The sequence below is a fragment of the Equus caballus genome, chromosome 25 (genome assembly GCF_041296265.1).
Source record: "Equus caballus isolate H_3958 breed thoroughbred chromosome 25, TB-T2T, whole genome shotgun sequence".
NCBI lineage: Eukaryota > Metazoa > Chordata > Mammalia > Perissodactyla > Equidae > Equus > Equus caballus.
In genome coordinates this window covers 27,270,661-27,286,183 of record NC_091708.1, presented here as the reverse complement: position 1 = coordinate 27,286,183, position 15,523 = coordinate 27,270,661, and the positions used below count along the sequence as shown (strand labels likewise).

At 55.5% G+C, this 15,523-nt stretch overlaps 1 protein-coding gene across 5 annotated transcripts in view; it reads right to left on the bottom strand.

Annotated features, from left to right (window-relative positions):
• The window catches only part of COL27A1 (collagen type XXVII alpha 1 chain), a 144,235-nt gene that overhangs the window by 19,415 nt on the left and 109,297 nt on the right, over nt 1–15,523 (bottom strand). For all 5 annotated transcript variants that reach the window (XM_023628722.2, XM_023628721.2, XM_023628725.2 and 2 more), the window contains 12 exons: nt 12,802–12,855; nt 12,581–12,688; nt 11,409–11,462; nt 10,491–10,544; nt 6,914–6,970; nt 6,723–6,776; nt 6,095–6,148; nt 5,764–5,817; nt 4,911–4,964; nt 4,721–4,828; nt 4,147–4,254; nt 3,172–3,279 (listed from right to left, as the gene is read on the bottom strand). In XM_023628722.2, coding sequence (XP_023484490.1) covers nt 3,172–3,279; nt 4,147–4,254; nt 4,721–4,828; nt 4,911–4,964; nt 5,764–5,817; nt 6,095–6,148; nt 6,723–6,776; nt 6,914–6,970; nt 10,491–10,544; nt 11,409–11,462; nt 12,581–12,688; nt 12,802–12,855 — 867 coding nt within the window. The remainder of the gene's footprint in view (nt 1–3,171; nt 3,280–4,146; nt 4,255–4,720; nt 4,829–4,910; nt 4,965–5,763; nt 5,818–6,094; nt 6,149–6,722; nt 6,777–6,913; nt 6,971–10,490; nt 10,545–11,408; nt 11,463–12,580; nt 12,689–12,801; nt 12,856–15,523) is intronic.

The following is a 15,523-nucleotide window of genomic DNA, read 5'->3' as shown; positions in this document are numbered from 1 at the left end:
AGAATGGAAGGATCTGCAGACTCTTCCCAACCCGCAGACCCCAAAGGCTCTATGAAGGAAGGACCCCATAACAGTAACCCCATTCCTGAGGGCGAGCCACGTGCCAGGTGCTCTGCGTGAACCACCAGGTGTGCAGGTTCCTCCATCAGCCCAGGGAGGTGCACACACCCTCTTCACAGAGGAAGAAACGGAGGCTCAGAGATGCAAGAACTTGCTCAAAGTCACACAGAGGCCGTGTTGTGGAGTGCGTAGATTCACATCAGGTGCGAACAATTCTAGAGGTCTGGACCATGTGGTAGGTGTATGTTTAACTTTTAAAGATGCTGCCCAAGTGTTTGCCAAAGTTGTACCATTTTACATTCCTATTAGCAGAGTATGAGAGCTCCAGTGGCTCCACATCCTTGCCAACACTTGGTATAGGTAGTCTTTTAACATTTTCAGCATTCTAGGGACCAGCCCAGTGGCGTAGTGGGTAAGTTCACACCCTCTGCTTCAGTGACTCAGGGTTTGCAGGTTTGGATCCCAGGTGTGGACCTACACACTGCTCATCAAGCCATGCTGAGCCAGCATCCCACATAGAGGAAGATTGACACAGATGTTAGCTCGGCAATAATCTTCCTCTAGCAAAAAGAGTAAGATTGGAAATAGATGTTAAGATCAGGGCCAATCTTCCTCACCAAAAAAAAAAAAAAAAGAAAAAGAAAAGAAAATTTTCACCATTCTAACAGGTGTGTAGTAGCATCTCATTGTGGTTTTAATGAGCATTTGCCTAATGACATTGATCTCCTTTTCATGTGCTTATTTGCCATCTGCATATCTTCTTTGAAGTGTCTATTCAAATCTTTTGCCCAATTTGTTTACTGGGTTGCTTATTTTCTTATTGAGTTTTGAGAGTTTTCTGTATATTCTACATATAAATCCTTTACAAGAAATATGATCTGTGCTTTCTCCTAGTATATTGCTTATCTTTTCATTCTCTCAACAGTGTCCTGTGAGGAGCAAAAGTCTTAAATTTTGATGAAGTCCAATTTTTCAAATTGTCTTTGTGGATCATACTTTTGGTGTCCTACCTAAGAAATCTTTGGATAACCCAAGTCTCACAGATTTTCTTCTATGCTTTCTTCTAGAAGTTTTAGCGTCTTAGGTTTTACATTTAGATGTGTAGTTCATGTTGTGTTCATTTTTGTACATTAATGAGGTATCTAATTGTTCCGGCGCCATTTGCTAAAAAAGACTATTCCATATCCACTAACATGCTGTTGCACCTTTGTCAAAAATCGGTTGGCCATATATGTGTGAATATGTTTCCGGATTCTTTGTTCTGTTGCCTTGATCGATTCGTATGTTTATGGAACTACCATACTTTCTCGATTGCTGTAGCTTCGAATGAAGTCTTGAAATCCACTATTGTGAGTCGTTCAATTGGGCTCTTCTCTTCCCAAGTCGTTTTGATTATTCTAAGTCTTTCGAATTTCCAAATGAATTTTAGAATCAGCTTATTATTTTCTACAAGAAAAGTTTGATGGGATTTTGACTGGGATTGTGTTGAATCCATAGACCAATATGAGGAAAACTGACGTTGTAACCATATTGAGTCTTCTGACCCACAAGTAGAGTGAAAACCTCCATTTTTAGGTCCCCCTCACTTGCTCCCAGCAATGCTTTGTACCTTCTCAGTGCACGTGTCTTGCACACCTATTGTCACACGTATCTCTGAGTATTTCATATTTTTATGCTATTGTAAACAGCACTGCTTTTCAGAGTTCAAATTCCCACTGCTTGTTGCTGGTGCAAAGAAATACAATTCATTTGTGCCTCTTGAGCTGGTGTCCTGCCTTCTTGCCAAACTCACTTATTCTAGCAGCTTCAATGTAGGTTCCATTGGATTTTCTACATAGACAATCATTTCATCTACAAATGGAAAGTTTCACTTCTTCCTTTTTGATATGAGTGCCTTTTATTCATTTTTCTTGCCTTACTGCATTGGCTAGAATTGCCAGTACGATACTGAATAGAAGTGGTGAGAACAGATGTCTTTGACTTGTTTCTGCTCTTGGGGAGAAAACTGTTATTCACTATTAAGTATGAGGTCAATTATAGGTCTTTCATGGATGCCCTTTACTGAATTGAAGAATTTCTTTTCTATACCAACTTTGTTGAGAATTATCAGAAACAGAGTCGGATTATGTCAAATGCTTTTCCTGCACCAACTGAGAGGATCAAATGGGTTTTCTTTTTTTAGTTTGTTAATATGGTTAATTATACTGATTTATTTTCAAATGTTAAACCTTCCTTGCATTCCTGGGATAAACCTCACTTGATCTTTATGTACTATCCTTTTTATATATTCTTAGATTCATTTTTCTAAAATAGTATTGAGAATGTCTGTACGCACATTTATGAGGTATATTCATCTGTAGTTTTCTTTTTTTCTCTTTTTGGTGAGGAAGATTGGCCCTGAGCTAACATTTGTTGCCAATCTTCCTCTTTTTTTTTTGCTTGAGGAAGATTGTCGCTGAGCTAACATCTGTGCCAATCTTCCTCTATTCTGTATGTGGGATGCTGCCACAGCATGGCTTGATAAGCGGTGTGTAGGTCCACACCCAGGATCCAAACCCATGAACCCCAGGCCACCAAAGCAGAGCATGTGAACTTAACCACTATACACCGGGCCTGGCCCTGTAGTTTCATTTTCTTGTAATGTCTTTATCTGGCTTTGACATCAGGGTAACGCTAGTTTCAAGGAACGTGTTGGGAAGTATTCCTTCCTCTTCAATTTTCTGGAAGAGTTTATGAAGAATTGGTATTATTTCTTCCATAAACATTCACTAGAATTCACCAGTGAGGTCATCTGAGCCCAGAGTATTCTTTGAGGAAAGCTTTTTAAACTATAGATTCAATTTCTTTAATAGATATAAGGCTATTTAGGGTTGTGGGTGTGATTCTCCTCTCCTCATTCTGAAGGGACCACTCCAATCTCATTTCTCAGCCTCCTCCCACCCACCCCGCTCTGCGGATGCAGCACGGCATCTGGTGCCCAGAGAGGATCTTGCTCTGCCCTCATCACAGAGCAGGCCAGTGGCTTCTGGGTCTGTGTGTGTGCACGTGTGAAGGTGAGTATTTGTGTGCATGTGAGCGTGTGAACACGTGCTTCCCCTGGGGCTCACTCACCGGCTGGCCTTTGGATCCGGGCTCCCCCTGGGTCCCGGGAAGCCCTGTTCCGCCCTCTGTCCCCCGCTTGCCAGGAGGACCCAGCTGCCCAGGTAACCCACTTTCACCCTTAAAGAAACACCAAAATGAGCAATCAAAGGGGGGAAATGGTCCTAGGGGAGGGAAGGGAGGTACAGGAGACACAGAGCAGTGGTTCCACGGGGTCAGCCGAGCCGAGATCTCAGGATGCTGGGCTCAGACGTGGACCTGGCGGGGCCTCAGAACTTCAGCCTCTTCAGAAGGAAAGTCTTCCCTTCCTCTGGCATTCCAGGGCCCACCCCCTCCCCTCTCCCACACTGCCTCTCCTCTTTATTGTTTTTTCCCAACAGACCATGAAGTTCCCACCTCCGCACCGCCACCCACTCTGTTCCTCTTGCCTAGAAGGTGGCCTCCTCTTCTTTCCTCACTTACATCCTCCCTGGGCCGAGGCCGCCTCTCCCTCCTCCACCTGCTCTCCTCACCAAGGGTTCCACCTCTCCCCATCCCAACCTCGAGCTCAGGGAGGGTGAGAGCCGTGTGGATTCATTCCCCTCCATCTCCCCTTCAGTGGCTAGCCCTGGGCTCACACAGACTCACAGCAGCCTCCCCCACCCAAGGAAGGTTTCTAAAAAGATGCCTCGGAGGAGGGTCCCAGCCACAAGCAACATCTCCTTCCAAAAAAAGTCCACAAGAGGGCGCCCAAGGACAACTCAATGACCAGCTGCCAGTTTCAAGGGCCTGGCAGGGGGCAGTATTGATAGCTATCGGGATCAATGATCCTTTAAGTCAGGTTCAAGCTTGGGGCAGGGACCCCTGAGAAAGGTCAGCAACGTGGACTCCATTTCACACAGGCCCTGGGACCCGGGTGCCCGTGTGAGCATTACAGTCAGCGTCATTATAGGTAGCGCCAAGGCGGGAAGGACGGAGGGTGGGCGAGTGGATTAACGAGTGTCTGACCTTGAATCCTGGGGGCCCCTGGGCTCCAGGCAAGCCGGCCACCCCTGGATTTCCTCTCTTCCCAGCAGGGCCCATGGGGCCAGGGTCCCCATCGTCTCCCTGCTCCCCCTGGAAAGAAAGAGGGCAAAGGAGGAGCTCTCATGTTCCAGGACACAGGCAGCCAAGGAGGCAGGATGGCTCGAAGTCTGGGTGGTCTCCGGGGGCTGAAGGGAGGGAGGTCAAACTCCAGGATGGAGGTCATCCGGCCCGTGTGCGAGGAGGGCTGGACCAGGGGGACAAGAGGAGATGAGGATGTGCAAGTGGGGAAGGAGAGGGATCTTAAAAACCAGAAGCTCTCTTCCTTGGGCCGGGGATGACCTTTGGGTGCTGGCCTGGAGGAGAGACGGTCAGAAGGGCCACACTCCCAGGTCCCAAGCGATGAGGCAATTCGCCCACGCAGGAAACGTCTGGGTATGTTGGGTCTGCCTCACCCAGGTTTCCAAACCTGCTCCCCCTGGCCCAGGGCCTATGGCAGCACCCCCCACCCCCCTGTCTCCAGTGGAGACACCATCTGTTCACCTCGGGCCCTGCTCACCTGCTGTCCCACTGGACCGTCCCTGCCAGGAAGCCCATCTGGTCCAGCGACGCCCTCGGGGCCCTGTCTCCCCACCACGCCCCGAGGCCCCGGCAGCCCCTGCAGGCCCTGGGGGTACATGAGAAGCTGGTGAGGGCTTCTGGGGCGGGCAGGGGAGCAGGTGGGGGAGGAGTAGCTGCCAGTCACTCACCTGGATCCCCCTCCGTCCTGGTGCCCCGGCCTTGCCTTGTTTTCCCTTTGGTCCCTGAAAAACCAAGGGGCACATGACGGGGGGGCTGCCTGGAGGAGGCATGGAACCCTAGGAGCTCTGGAAGGAGGCGTTGAGGGGATCATGGGCCCCTGTGTGGCTGAGCCCTGCCCTTCGGCCTCTTGGGCCTCTGCACCTGAATCTGCAAATGGGCCCAAGCATCCTGGCCTGAAGCCCAGAGCAGGGCTGGCCTTGTGACCTGCCCGAGTGGTCGCTGACCCTGCTCTGGCCCTGGGCCCTCACAGGCTCCCTGCTGCAGAGGCTCTGAGCATTGCGTTTCCAGGTGGGAGCCTGAGTCCACAGCTGGCTGGTCCCTGTGACCCTCAAGAGTGTGGCGATCCCTGAGGGATGGGGTGGGTGTGCCGGCAGAGGGGACATGCCTGGGGGGAGCTTGAGGGCATTAAGGCAGTGCTGGCCCAACCTCAGGCAGGCAGATGCAGGGGCCCCGGGGGCAAGGCAGGAGATCGCTCCTCCAAGGGCTCTCAATTCCTTCACAAGCATCACTGTCCCTCTCTTTTCCTCCAGAGCCCCTCACTTCACTTCTCCCAGTTGCCTCTCTTTCTGCAGTGTGCTATGGTGGAAAGAGGCCGACTTGGGATCTTGACTGTCCTGGATTCAAATCCCACTGGCTGACCTCGACAGGCGGTCCCCCTCATGGAGGCTCCGTAAGTGGGGCTGGTAATCCCCCTCCCTGATCCCATTGCTTTCCAGCCCTGCCCCCCGCCCGCTGTGTGCATGGGCCGGTCTCTTCCCCTCCCGGGGCTCAGTCTTCCCTGTGGACATCCAGGCCTCTTACCTCTTCCCCTTTCGATCCTTTAGGTCCCGGTCGACCCCGGGGTCCTGGATGCCCCTGCAAACCAAGGTGAGATGACGCAAGGCAGCCCCAGGATTCTCTCCCGGGGAGGGTGGCCAGTCTCCGCCTGGAGAGGGAGGGGTGGGGAGGGGTTTGGGGGTGCAGGCTCTGGGGGTGCCCCCAGGGTCAGAGCAGGAGAGACCAGAATGGGCTGCCCCAGGCTGTCCTGCAGGGAGGATCCCCTTTAAGCTTTAAAGGGCCCAGTTCTTTAACTCCCCCACTGCTGCTCCACCCGCCTCAGGGGAGGGGGGATGGGACTGGAAACACCACTCACGGGTAGGCCCTGCTGGCCCGGATTTCCACGGAGGCCTTGGACACCCTCCTGTCCCTGCAAGTCAAGCAGAGACAGGTGAGGGGGCTTATCTTGGAGGGGGCTGGGGGCGGGGCAACTTCCAACGTGGAGGAGCCCAGGAAGCCCGTGTTCTTCCCAGCCATGCATCACTGTCCCCCTGAATCTCAGCTTCCTCATCTGCGAAATGGGTGAAATAACGACCCTGCGAGCGAGGAGGATGAAGGAGGGGAGGCGAAGAGCCCGGTGGGAGCCTGGTGTTCCTTTGGTGGCTTGTCTCCTGCTTCTGTCCACAGCTTCTGCCGCCAGAGCTGTTCTCAGCCACCGACGGGGAGACTGAGGCCTCAGACGGGAGGGATCTCTCTCCTCCCCCTCCTTTCCCTCCTTCAGGACCCTACCCCTTGCCGCGTGCATTACACCAGGAGCCCTTTCAGGGGGTTGTGCTTCAAGCCTGGGCACGGATGGTGGGAGGAAGGGTTTGTCTCCTGGTGAAGTCTGTTCTGACTCCAAGGGGCACGGATGGGGCCGAGGAATGTCCTCCTGTAACACACACACACACACACACACACACACACACCCCGTGCTCCTGGCAGGTAGGAGCTCTGACACTTACAGGGTATCCGGGGTCCCCTGGCTCCCCGCGGTCTCCTTGATCACCCACGGGGCCCTGAATGACAAGCACAACAGAACATATGGGCCACTTGCTGCAGGTCCTCCTCCTTGCCTGGCCTCCCCTCCCCACACAGCAGGAAGGCCGGGGATCCCCCTTGGCCATGGTCCAGGGGATGGAAGGAGGGGGCTTACCCGATCTCCAGGTGGCCCGGGGGGCCCCTCGGCCTTGCCGTCCTCGCCCTGCTCCCCCTGCGGACACACAACCAGCTTTAGGACAAAGCTCCTGCTCCTCGTGAACTCTGGGAATTCCAGACCCTCCACCCTGAGGCCGAAGGGGATTTCATCAGAGACGAAGTCCAGCCTACTTAAGGTTACAGACGGGGAGACTGAGGCTAGAAAGGGCAGGGACAGGAGTGGGGTCAAAGCCCGGAACCAGGACTGTGGACAGAGAACCATGCTGTTTACCCTCCAACCCGTGGGCACGCCTGGCTGACGCCCTCAGGCTGGGTGACCCAGGTGGCTCAGAGCAGAGACCTGGTCACGCCCAGCTTTGCACAGGACCAGCTGCTGGGACCTTCAACAGGTCCCTTCCGTCTCAGAGCTCTTTCTCTCAGCTGCAGAATGAGGGTGAGGTGGGGCGAAGGGACGGTGGTGACGCCCACAGGGGACTGGTGGGGAGTCCACGGAAGGATGCAGAAGCCCCTGCATGGCAGCCAGCAGCGCGTGACAATAATGCCAACAGCTGGCACGCAGCGCCCTGCCCGGGCCAGACACAGGCACCCGCCGAATCTGCCCACAACCCTAGCAGGCGAGGTTAGTCTCCCCATTTTACAGATGGGGAGACTGAGGCTCAGTGAGGCGATGGGAGCTGCTCCGTTGTTCAGCCCTCAATTAGAGTCCCTTTCTCCAACTCTCGCTGGGAGAAAGTGGGCCGAGAACCAGCTTCAGGACCTCAATGGAAGCCCCGAGGAGGCCCTGGGCTGCCCCAGCTTGCACTCAGCAGCGGGCCAACTTGTGGGTCTCATCCACAGACAGTTTCCTATCTGCAAACAGGACCGCAAGGTCGCACAGCGTTGCTCTGAAGACCCAGGGAGGAAAGGCACAGTGAGCTCTCAGCTCGCAACTGCACACGTCGTGGGAGCTCAGACAAGGCCTGTGAAACTGGCTGTTATTGATCATAATAACAGCAGGGACGACGTGTGGCAGGGGTGTGGTCAGAGAGATCGGGGGAGGAGCGGAGTTTGGAGCGGAGGTCCTTCCACCGTGGCAGGCCACCCTGGGCCCTGGTCCACCCACGGGGCAGGTGGCTGGGCGTCATGGGCCAGCTGCAAGGAAGGTGTAAGCAGAATAGCAAGTGGCAGAACCTCAGGGCTCAGGATGTTCCAGCCCAGACAACCGGTGTCACCCCCTGTGGAGGTGCATTCTGGGTAGGGGCTCAAGTCAGGGCACCCCTGAGCCCCCCGCTGTCAGCAGGGATGGAAGGGGAGGCCTGAGAGGCAGGAGAGATGGGAGCAACCCTGGGGTGGAGCCTGTCCCAGGCCCCGATCAGTCCAGAGGGCTGACGGTGTAGCATGTGGGCCCAGGGCCTCTGTGGCTCCTGCGGGCAGACTGAAGGTGGGAGGGACCGAGGTGTCCCCTGGGGGGTGGCCCAGGGAGTGAGGATTCCTCTTCTCCCTGCCACTCTCTATGGCTCTTTGTCCCGGGGCTCAGTCCTGCTGTGGAGGGAGCTAGCTGGACTGGGGGCTCTGGGAAAGGGGGCAGTGTTTGCCTAGAATGTTCTACGTGCCAGGCACTTCATGCAGCATGTTTCACAGAATCCATACAGCACCCCCATGCTGCTGCAGCTATTGGCTCCATTTTACAGATGGAGAAACTGAGGCTCAGGGACGGAACGGTGTTAGCCAAGGCCACACAGGGGCGGTCTGGGCCAAAAGCCAGCTGTGCAGCCTGCCTCTCCCCCTACACTGTGGCTGTAATTTGGGGAGGATTTGGTGGAGCCCCCGACCCTGTCCCCGGAGTCTTATCCCGTCTCCCCATCCCTCTGGCCACCACCTTGGTAGACACACGCCCCCACAGGGAATTTTCAAGCTAAACAGCATCTTGACTCATCTAAGCGTCTGCTTCCGGTTAGGGAAGCAGAGCCTGGCATCAGACAGTCTGAACCCTGGTCCTATCACCCTCCCACTGCTCCTCAGCTAGTCCTTGAGCATCGCGGAGACTCAGTTTCCCCACCTGTCATGTGACACACGGACACCTCCGTGCTGGGGTGGTGGTGAGGATTATGGGGAAATCCTGGGGGAAGAGCTCTGCACATGGCCGTGTGCTTCAGAGGCGGGGTCTCCCCCACGGACCTGCTGTCTCCCCTCCCGGCACCATCCGGCTCATGGCTGGCTATTCATTGATGTGACATTTTTATGTTTGAGTTCTTTAGAGCATCCTTCCGCAGGCCCTAGCTCAGGGCCACGAACACACTGAATAAATCATTGTAAATCCATAAATACCTGTTGGATAGCCGGAGGAATGACTGAATTAATATAATAATACCTTCTAGGTCAGAAAATGCATCTGGCTGACATATACGCGCTGCCCTGCTCAATGTCCTCACATTCTCGAGGTATCCACCCACTTAACAGACGAGGCAATCAAGGCTCAGGCAATCTGGGGCCCCACCCAAGGCAGACTTAGGGCAGATTTGGGGTTAGGGTTCCATTCTCAGCAGCCTTGGGGACTGCTTCTGGGGCTGTGGATGGCAGCCTCGTGTCAGGGTCCGCGTTAACCCCTCCTGGGCCAGCCCTGCCAGACAGTAAGGAGGGCCAAGGAAGGACTGGAGGGCCGAGCGGCGCTCTCTGCAGCTTCCTGTGGGCTGTGTCGGAGCCCGCGGCCTGCTCCGATTGCAGATCTGTCTCCTCCAGGCAGGAGGAAGGGGCCAGCTGGAGCGCCAGCAGCGCAGGGTGATTCACCCGCCAGCCGGATGTAGTTAACCGGGAGCTGACTCGGCAAAAGAAAGGGGGGCAAGGAGACAGCGGCGGGCCGCCTGCTGGAGGCCGTCCAGCAGAGCCATCAGGGGAGGAGGGCAGAAAGGCAGGAGGGACTCGGGGCCGCTGATGTGGGACTCAGAGCCTTGGGGCCCGGGGCAGGCTCGGCGCTGCCTTGGAACGTGACCCAGGGCCAATGCCTTGGACCTCTGGTCCCCTACGTCCCACCTGCACAGTGGGGCAGGCGCAGTGGTCAGCAAGGTTCCTTGCAGAAATCTCTGTCCTCTCCGGAATCTGGAGCCAAGGGGTGGGGAATGGACATGCCACCCTCCCCCCCCACCCGCCACCTTGGTGGTTCCTCCCTGGCCATGAAATGTTACTGTCCATCGCTCTCCAACCTAAGCCCTGTCCTGGCTCTCGCTGGGTGATCCCCTCACGAGCAAGGCTTTGATTGCCACGCTCTGGGAGAGGATGGAGTTACAGTTTTAACAGGACGGAATTACATCATCCAAGACTGATGTCCATTTCTCCCGCTCGACTGGAAGCCCCAGGAGGGCAGGAACTGTGTCCGGCACAGAGACCACATCCAATCCAGCTGTGCTGAATGTGGGTCTCTTGGCTCCTGCTGCCCCACATGGCCGTGGTGACCCTGGCCTCCTGGCCGGCCAACCGTGGTGTGAGCGGGGTGAGCCTGCCGTGCACGTCCCACGCCACTGCAGCCTCAGTGTCCCCGGGGGCCTGCGCCTGCTGCCCGGATAAGAGGCGGCAACTGCTTCCCAGGACCAAACACCCACCTTCTCGCCCTTTGGTCCAGGAGGTCCGAGGGGTCCTATGACACCTTTGTGTCCCTGCAGGAGACAAGATGGCGGGAAGTGAGAGCATGGGCAAGGGAGCACTCAGCGGGGACGCATGGGGAAGGACGGGAACTCGGAGATGGAGACACTGGGCTGTGTGCTTGGGTCTTGGCTCTGCCCCCACTTGCTGTGTGACTCTGAGTAGGCCCTGTGCCTCTCTGAGCCCTGGCCTGCCAGACACGCCATGTGGGTCCCAGCCACACCTTTAAAGGGTGTGCCCACGTGGATGGTCGGGGGCTCTGCTCACCCCACCTGGAGCAGACCTGGGGCTCGTTACTGGGAGAGCCAGCTCTGTTCTCTGGGGCCGGGCCCTCTTCCTCTTCTCTCCTCCCCCCGTCTCCTCCTCTCCCTGCTGTATCTCTTTCAGACACTGGATGCCACCTTCAAACTTAACAAGCTCTCAGGCCAGGTTGTTTAGCCCCCCTGAACCTCAGGCTCCTTTTCTGAGCAAGCCCCATGCCTCTCTGTGGCCTGATCTCCCAGAAGTATAACGTGGGTTTGGCTCAGCCGCCTTGGAGGGTGCCAACTTGGATGCAAAATGGGCTCAGGCTCTTCCCTTCCTGAAAGCAGCTGTGAAGCTCAGACACCAGGTATTCGGGGTGCCCGCCTGGGGAGGAAGGACTCAGCAAGGGTGCTGGGAAGAGGAGGGCTATCTGTCCGTCCCACCGCCCCCCGAGCCCACCGATGGTCCCTGACCCCCGACCCTGGCCTGTGGGCCCAGGTGCTCCCCGGGACAGGAGAGACCATGAATCTTCAGGGGCCCCAGGACCAGCCCTCAGCTGGGAGGAGGTGGGGGCAGCGGCCGAGGCAGGCCTGGGTGCAGAGTTCCAGAGAAAGAGGGAGGCAAGATCTCCTTACTTCGTAACCAGCCAGTCCCGGTTCTCCTTGGGCCCCCATCCGTCCCGGAGCACCCTAGGAGAGGAGGGGACCGGTGTTGGTACGGCATGTGGCTCTCACAGCAGGGACTCAGGCTGGGCCTCTCCCCCAGGCCCCAGCCCAGTCCATCCCAGCTGCCCGGCTCGTCCACTCCGCCTGGAACCCCGGCCGGAGGGAGAGAGAGGTGGAGAGGAGGTGCCATCTGTCCCCTCCTCGGGGGAGCTCCCCTCCTCGCGTCAGCCCTTCCTTCTCCCAGCTCCAGTGGTTCATGAGAGCCGATCGATAAATTTCCCCCAATTTTGTGAGCCAATCGTTAAACAGAATCATTACGAAAAATTAAACTATATGAACTTACGATTAAATCAATTCTATTAAAGACAAAGAACATAAATATTCAAAACTCATCCCGTCCTATTTATTTTACTACTAGCCATGCTCACGAGGTCACGTCTGCCTGCTGAGTCTGTGTGGTGGGAATGCCACACGAGGGAGCACTCCCGCACATCGCTTCCCAAGTCTGCATCCCGTGACATGATGTCGGGAGCCTGGCCTCGGCGTGATGGGGCATTTACACCACGGCAATCGGCAAGTGCCACCAACCAGCACAGCTGTTGACCAGCACGGCTGGCAGGTCCGAGATGCGGCAGCACCCTCCTCTGCCCCTCCCTGGCTCCCTGTTGGGGTCCTCCCCCCCTGCAGCTGTCACACCCCTCAGGGGCCCTTCCTTCGGGGCAGGCCAGCGATGGGCTGGGACACCCTCGGCGTCACCCGGGACCTGCAGCAGCTTCATGCTACTCCTCCTGTATCTACTTCCAGCGGGAAAACTCCGTGCTCAACACAAACATTCCCGCTGGGGGTCTGGTGCCCTCTCCCCATCCCCGCAGCAGGGGTGCCCGTCTGTCTAGAAAGGGCTTCAGAAGACCCACAGACCCCTACAGATCACAAGAAAGACTTTGCCTTGGGAGTACTTTTCCGGGGAGGGGCCTGCCACGTCTGTAGCTTCCCAAATGGACCCATGATTCAAAAGAAGTGGCTGGGCCACCGAACCCCAGCGGTTTAGAGGAGAGCTGGGGTGGGCGATGCCTCCCTTTCCGCCCTTGGCGCCCTCTGCTCTGTGCCTGATCCCCACCCCACCCCACCCAGAGAGTTCTCACCGTTGGTCCCAGACTGCCCCGGGACCCTTTAGGGCCTGGGGTGCCAGGGGGTCCGGGGTCTCCAGGGACGCCCATCTCACCCAGCTGTCCTTGGTAGCCCTTGGCACCCTGCAGCGGGAGGAGAGAGAGGCTGTCACCGGCCCAGCACAGAGGAGGGGAGGGGGCATGGGAGCTGGGGAGGAGGAGGGGGTCGGGTCACAGCAGGAGGAGAAAGGTCCCACCTTGGCTCCGGTCCTGCCCTTCTCGCCTTGTTTCCCTGGTTTTCCTTCAGGACCCTGAAGGGAGAAGGACGGAAAAGAGAGAGAAAGTGGAGAAATGAGACAAGATGGTGGCAGACGCGCGGAGCATGGAGCCAGCCCCGGAGGCAGACCACCTGGGGTCACAGCTGATCCTGACTCGGTGCCCGTGTGACCCGGAGCGCGACCCTCTGCCTTACAGGGCTGAGGATTCAACCTGGTGTTGGGGCATCACACCTGCCAGGGGCCTGGCTCACGGAAATGGTCCATAAACTGCACTGTCATGGTGACCGTCCCACCCAGGGCTGCCCGGGGGAAGCCACTCTGCACGGAGCTCTCCTCATGCTACACACTGTCCCACCCTCCTAGTCACCCCGAGCCTCAGGCCCGATTCGGATCCCTCCCATAGATGGTGACAGCAGAATGCCCAAAGGTGATGTGACTTGCTCTGTGGGTCCGTGGCAGGGCCCCGATTCCATCGCAGATGTGTCTGTCCAGGGCTCGGGGTGCCCCCTGATGACAAGAGTGAGGCAGGGGCAGTGTTCTAGGTTTTCCCTCATCTCTGAGATGCTGCGCGTCGCTTCTGACCATCCCTGAGGCCACATCCCACTGACAGGGCGCCCCTCCCTCAGGGCTTGGGGCTGGAGGGGCCTCCTCATGGGGGGGCATCACGCTGGAAGGTCAGCCACCCTCCCCTACTCTCTCCCACTGGGGCACCCAGGCCACTTCCTCTAACAGGCCGCTCCGCCCCCTCCCCCACAGGGCATCCTAAATCCTGCCCTAGGGAGGCCGTCTGGCTTTGTCTCCAAGTTGTCAGAGAAACTCAGTTCAATGGGGGGAAGTGAGTGTGTGTGAGTGTGCATGCGTGAGTGTAAGAGAGAAGAGAGAGTCCCGACCCTGGACCACACTGTGTTGGGATGCAGGGGGTAGGGCAGGCAGCATTTCAGGACATCCCAGCTGCCCCAGAGGACAGTCCCCTCAAGGCCCAAACCTCAAAGGGAGCTGGGAAGAACATCTATATTCTTGGCAAGCATGAAAGAGCTGGTTTGATTCAATTCCTTTGGCTGCATTAACAGAGGCACATGCTGTAGGATGAGGGAGGTGATTGTCCCATCTTGGAATAGGTATTGCACTCGAAGGCACTGCACAATGAGGCACTGACTAATTGTGATGGAGGAGGGGCAGGAAGAGGGGATCCTAGAGGAACAAGGAAACATCTGGGCTAACCCAGAGGGACTTAATTCCTGCATCCGGGTGCTTGAGTCCTCATGTGACCCTGGACAGGTCCCTCCCCTTCTCTGTGCCTCAGTTTCCCCACCTCTAAAATGAAGTGTTTGAACTATCCTTGTACCATCCAACGTGGTGGCCCCTAGCCACACAGGGCTGCCAAGCACTTAAAATGTGGCTCCCGTGGCTGAGGAACTGAGTTCTTCATTCGATTTAATTTTAATTAACCTAAAATTAAAGTTTAAAACTGAGAATTCAGTTATTGGAAAACTTTTAAGTATGTTTGAAACAACTTGGGGATATAAATCTACATTTTCAACTGTATATTTTATGAAAACTAAATACAGATCAAGTATTTCCAATGGAAATTTAGCATCTGACTTGAGATGTGCCGTAAGCGTTACACACCAGATTTCAAAGACTCAGTGTGACCAAAAGCATGCAAAATAGCTTACGAATGGCTTTTTACATTGACCACGTGTTGAAATGTTAGTATTTTGGATGTATTGGGCTAAGTAAAATATATTAGTAAAATTAATTTCACCCCTTTCTTTTTAGCTTTTTAGAAAATTTTTAAATTCTGCATTTAGCTCATATTCTGTTTCTACCAAACTAAAAAATCTCAAGATCTCTTGCTCCTCCAGTAATAAAATACTAACAATTGTCACAGCCTCAACCACGGGCGGGGGACTGTGTCCACACTCTATGTCATATCTCATCCAACTGGGGCCACGGGCGGGAGGAAGAAATCATTTATCCCATTTTAGAGCTAATGAAACAGCCTCAGAGAGATGAAGGTGCTGGCCACGGGTCACCCGGTCAAGTTAGAAGGAAATGGACCCTTAGTAGGACCGGCCCGTGGCCGAGTGGTTGGGTTTGCACGCTCTGCTTCAGGGGCCCAGGGTTTCGCCAGTTCGGATCCTGGGTGTGGACATGGCACCACTCATTAGGCCATGCTGAGGCGGCGTCCCACACGCCACAACTACAAGGACCTACAACTAGAATATGCAACTATGTACTGGGGGGCTTTGGAGAGAAGAAAAAGAAAAGAAGAAGATTGGCAACAGATGTTATCTCAGGTGCCAATCTAAAAAAAAGGAGAGAAATAGGGATCCTTAGTTTCTGGGGCACCCCTTGTCCCAGGCTGGTCCTGTACAGGCAATTGTGAAATCATGATACAGGGGCTGGTGGAATTTGCCGGTGGACTGAGGTGATTGCAATGGCTGATCCCTTGTCAGAAGAAGAAATGAGTCAGCGCGAAGTATTCAGCACAAGGCCAGGGAGATGGGCGTCTCCCCCAGGACAGGGCGGGCGGCTGGCCACTTGCTCTGACAGGCCGTCTGTAGCGGGGCGCAGCTCCCATGGTGTGGGAAACCCTGAGTAAGGGCTGGAGCATCCAGTGGGGTGAGGCTGTGGGGCCAGAATGAAGAATTTTGCTGGACCCCCATCCACATAGATGTATTTCTGGAAAGGCCCTGAT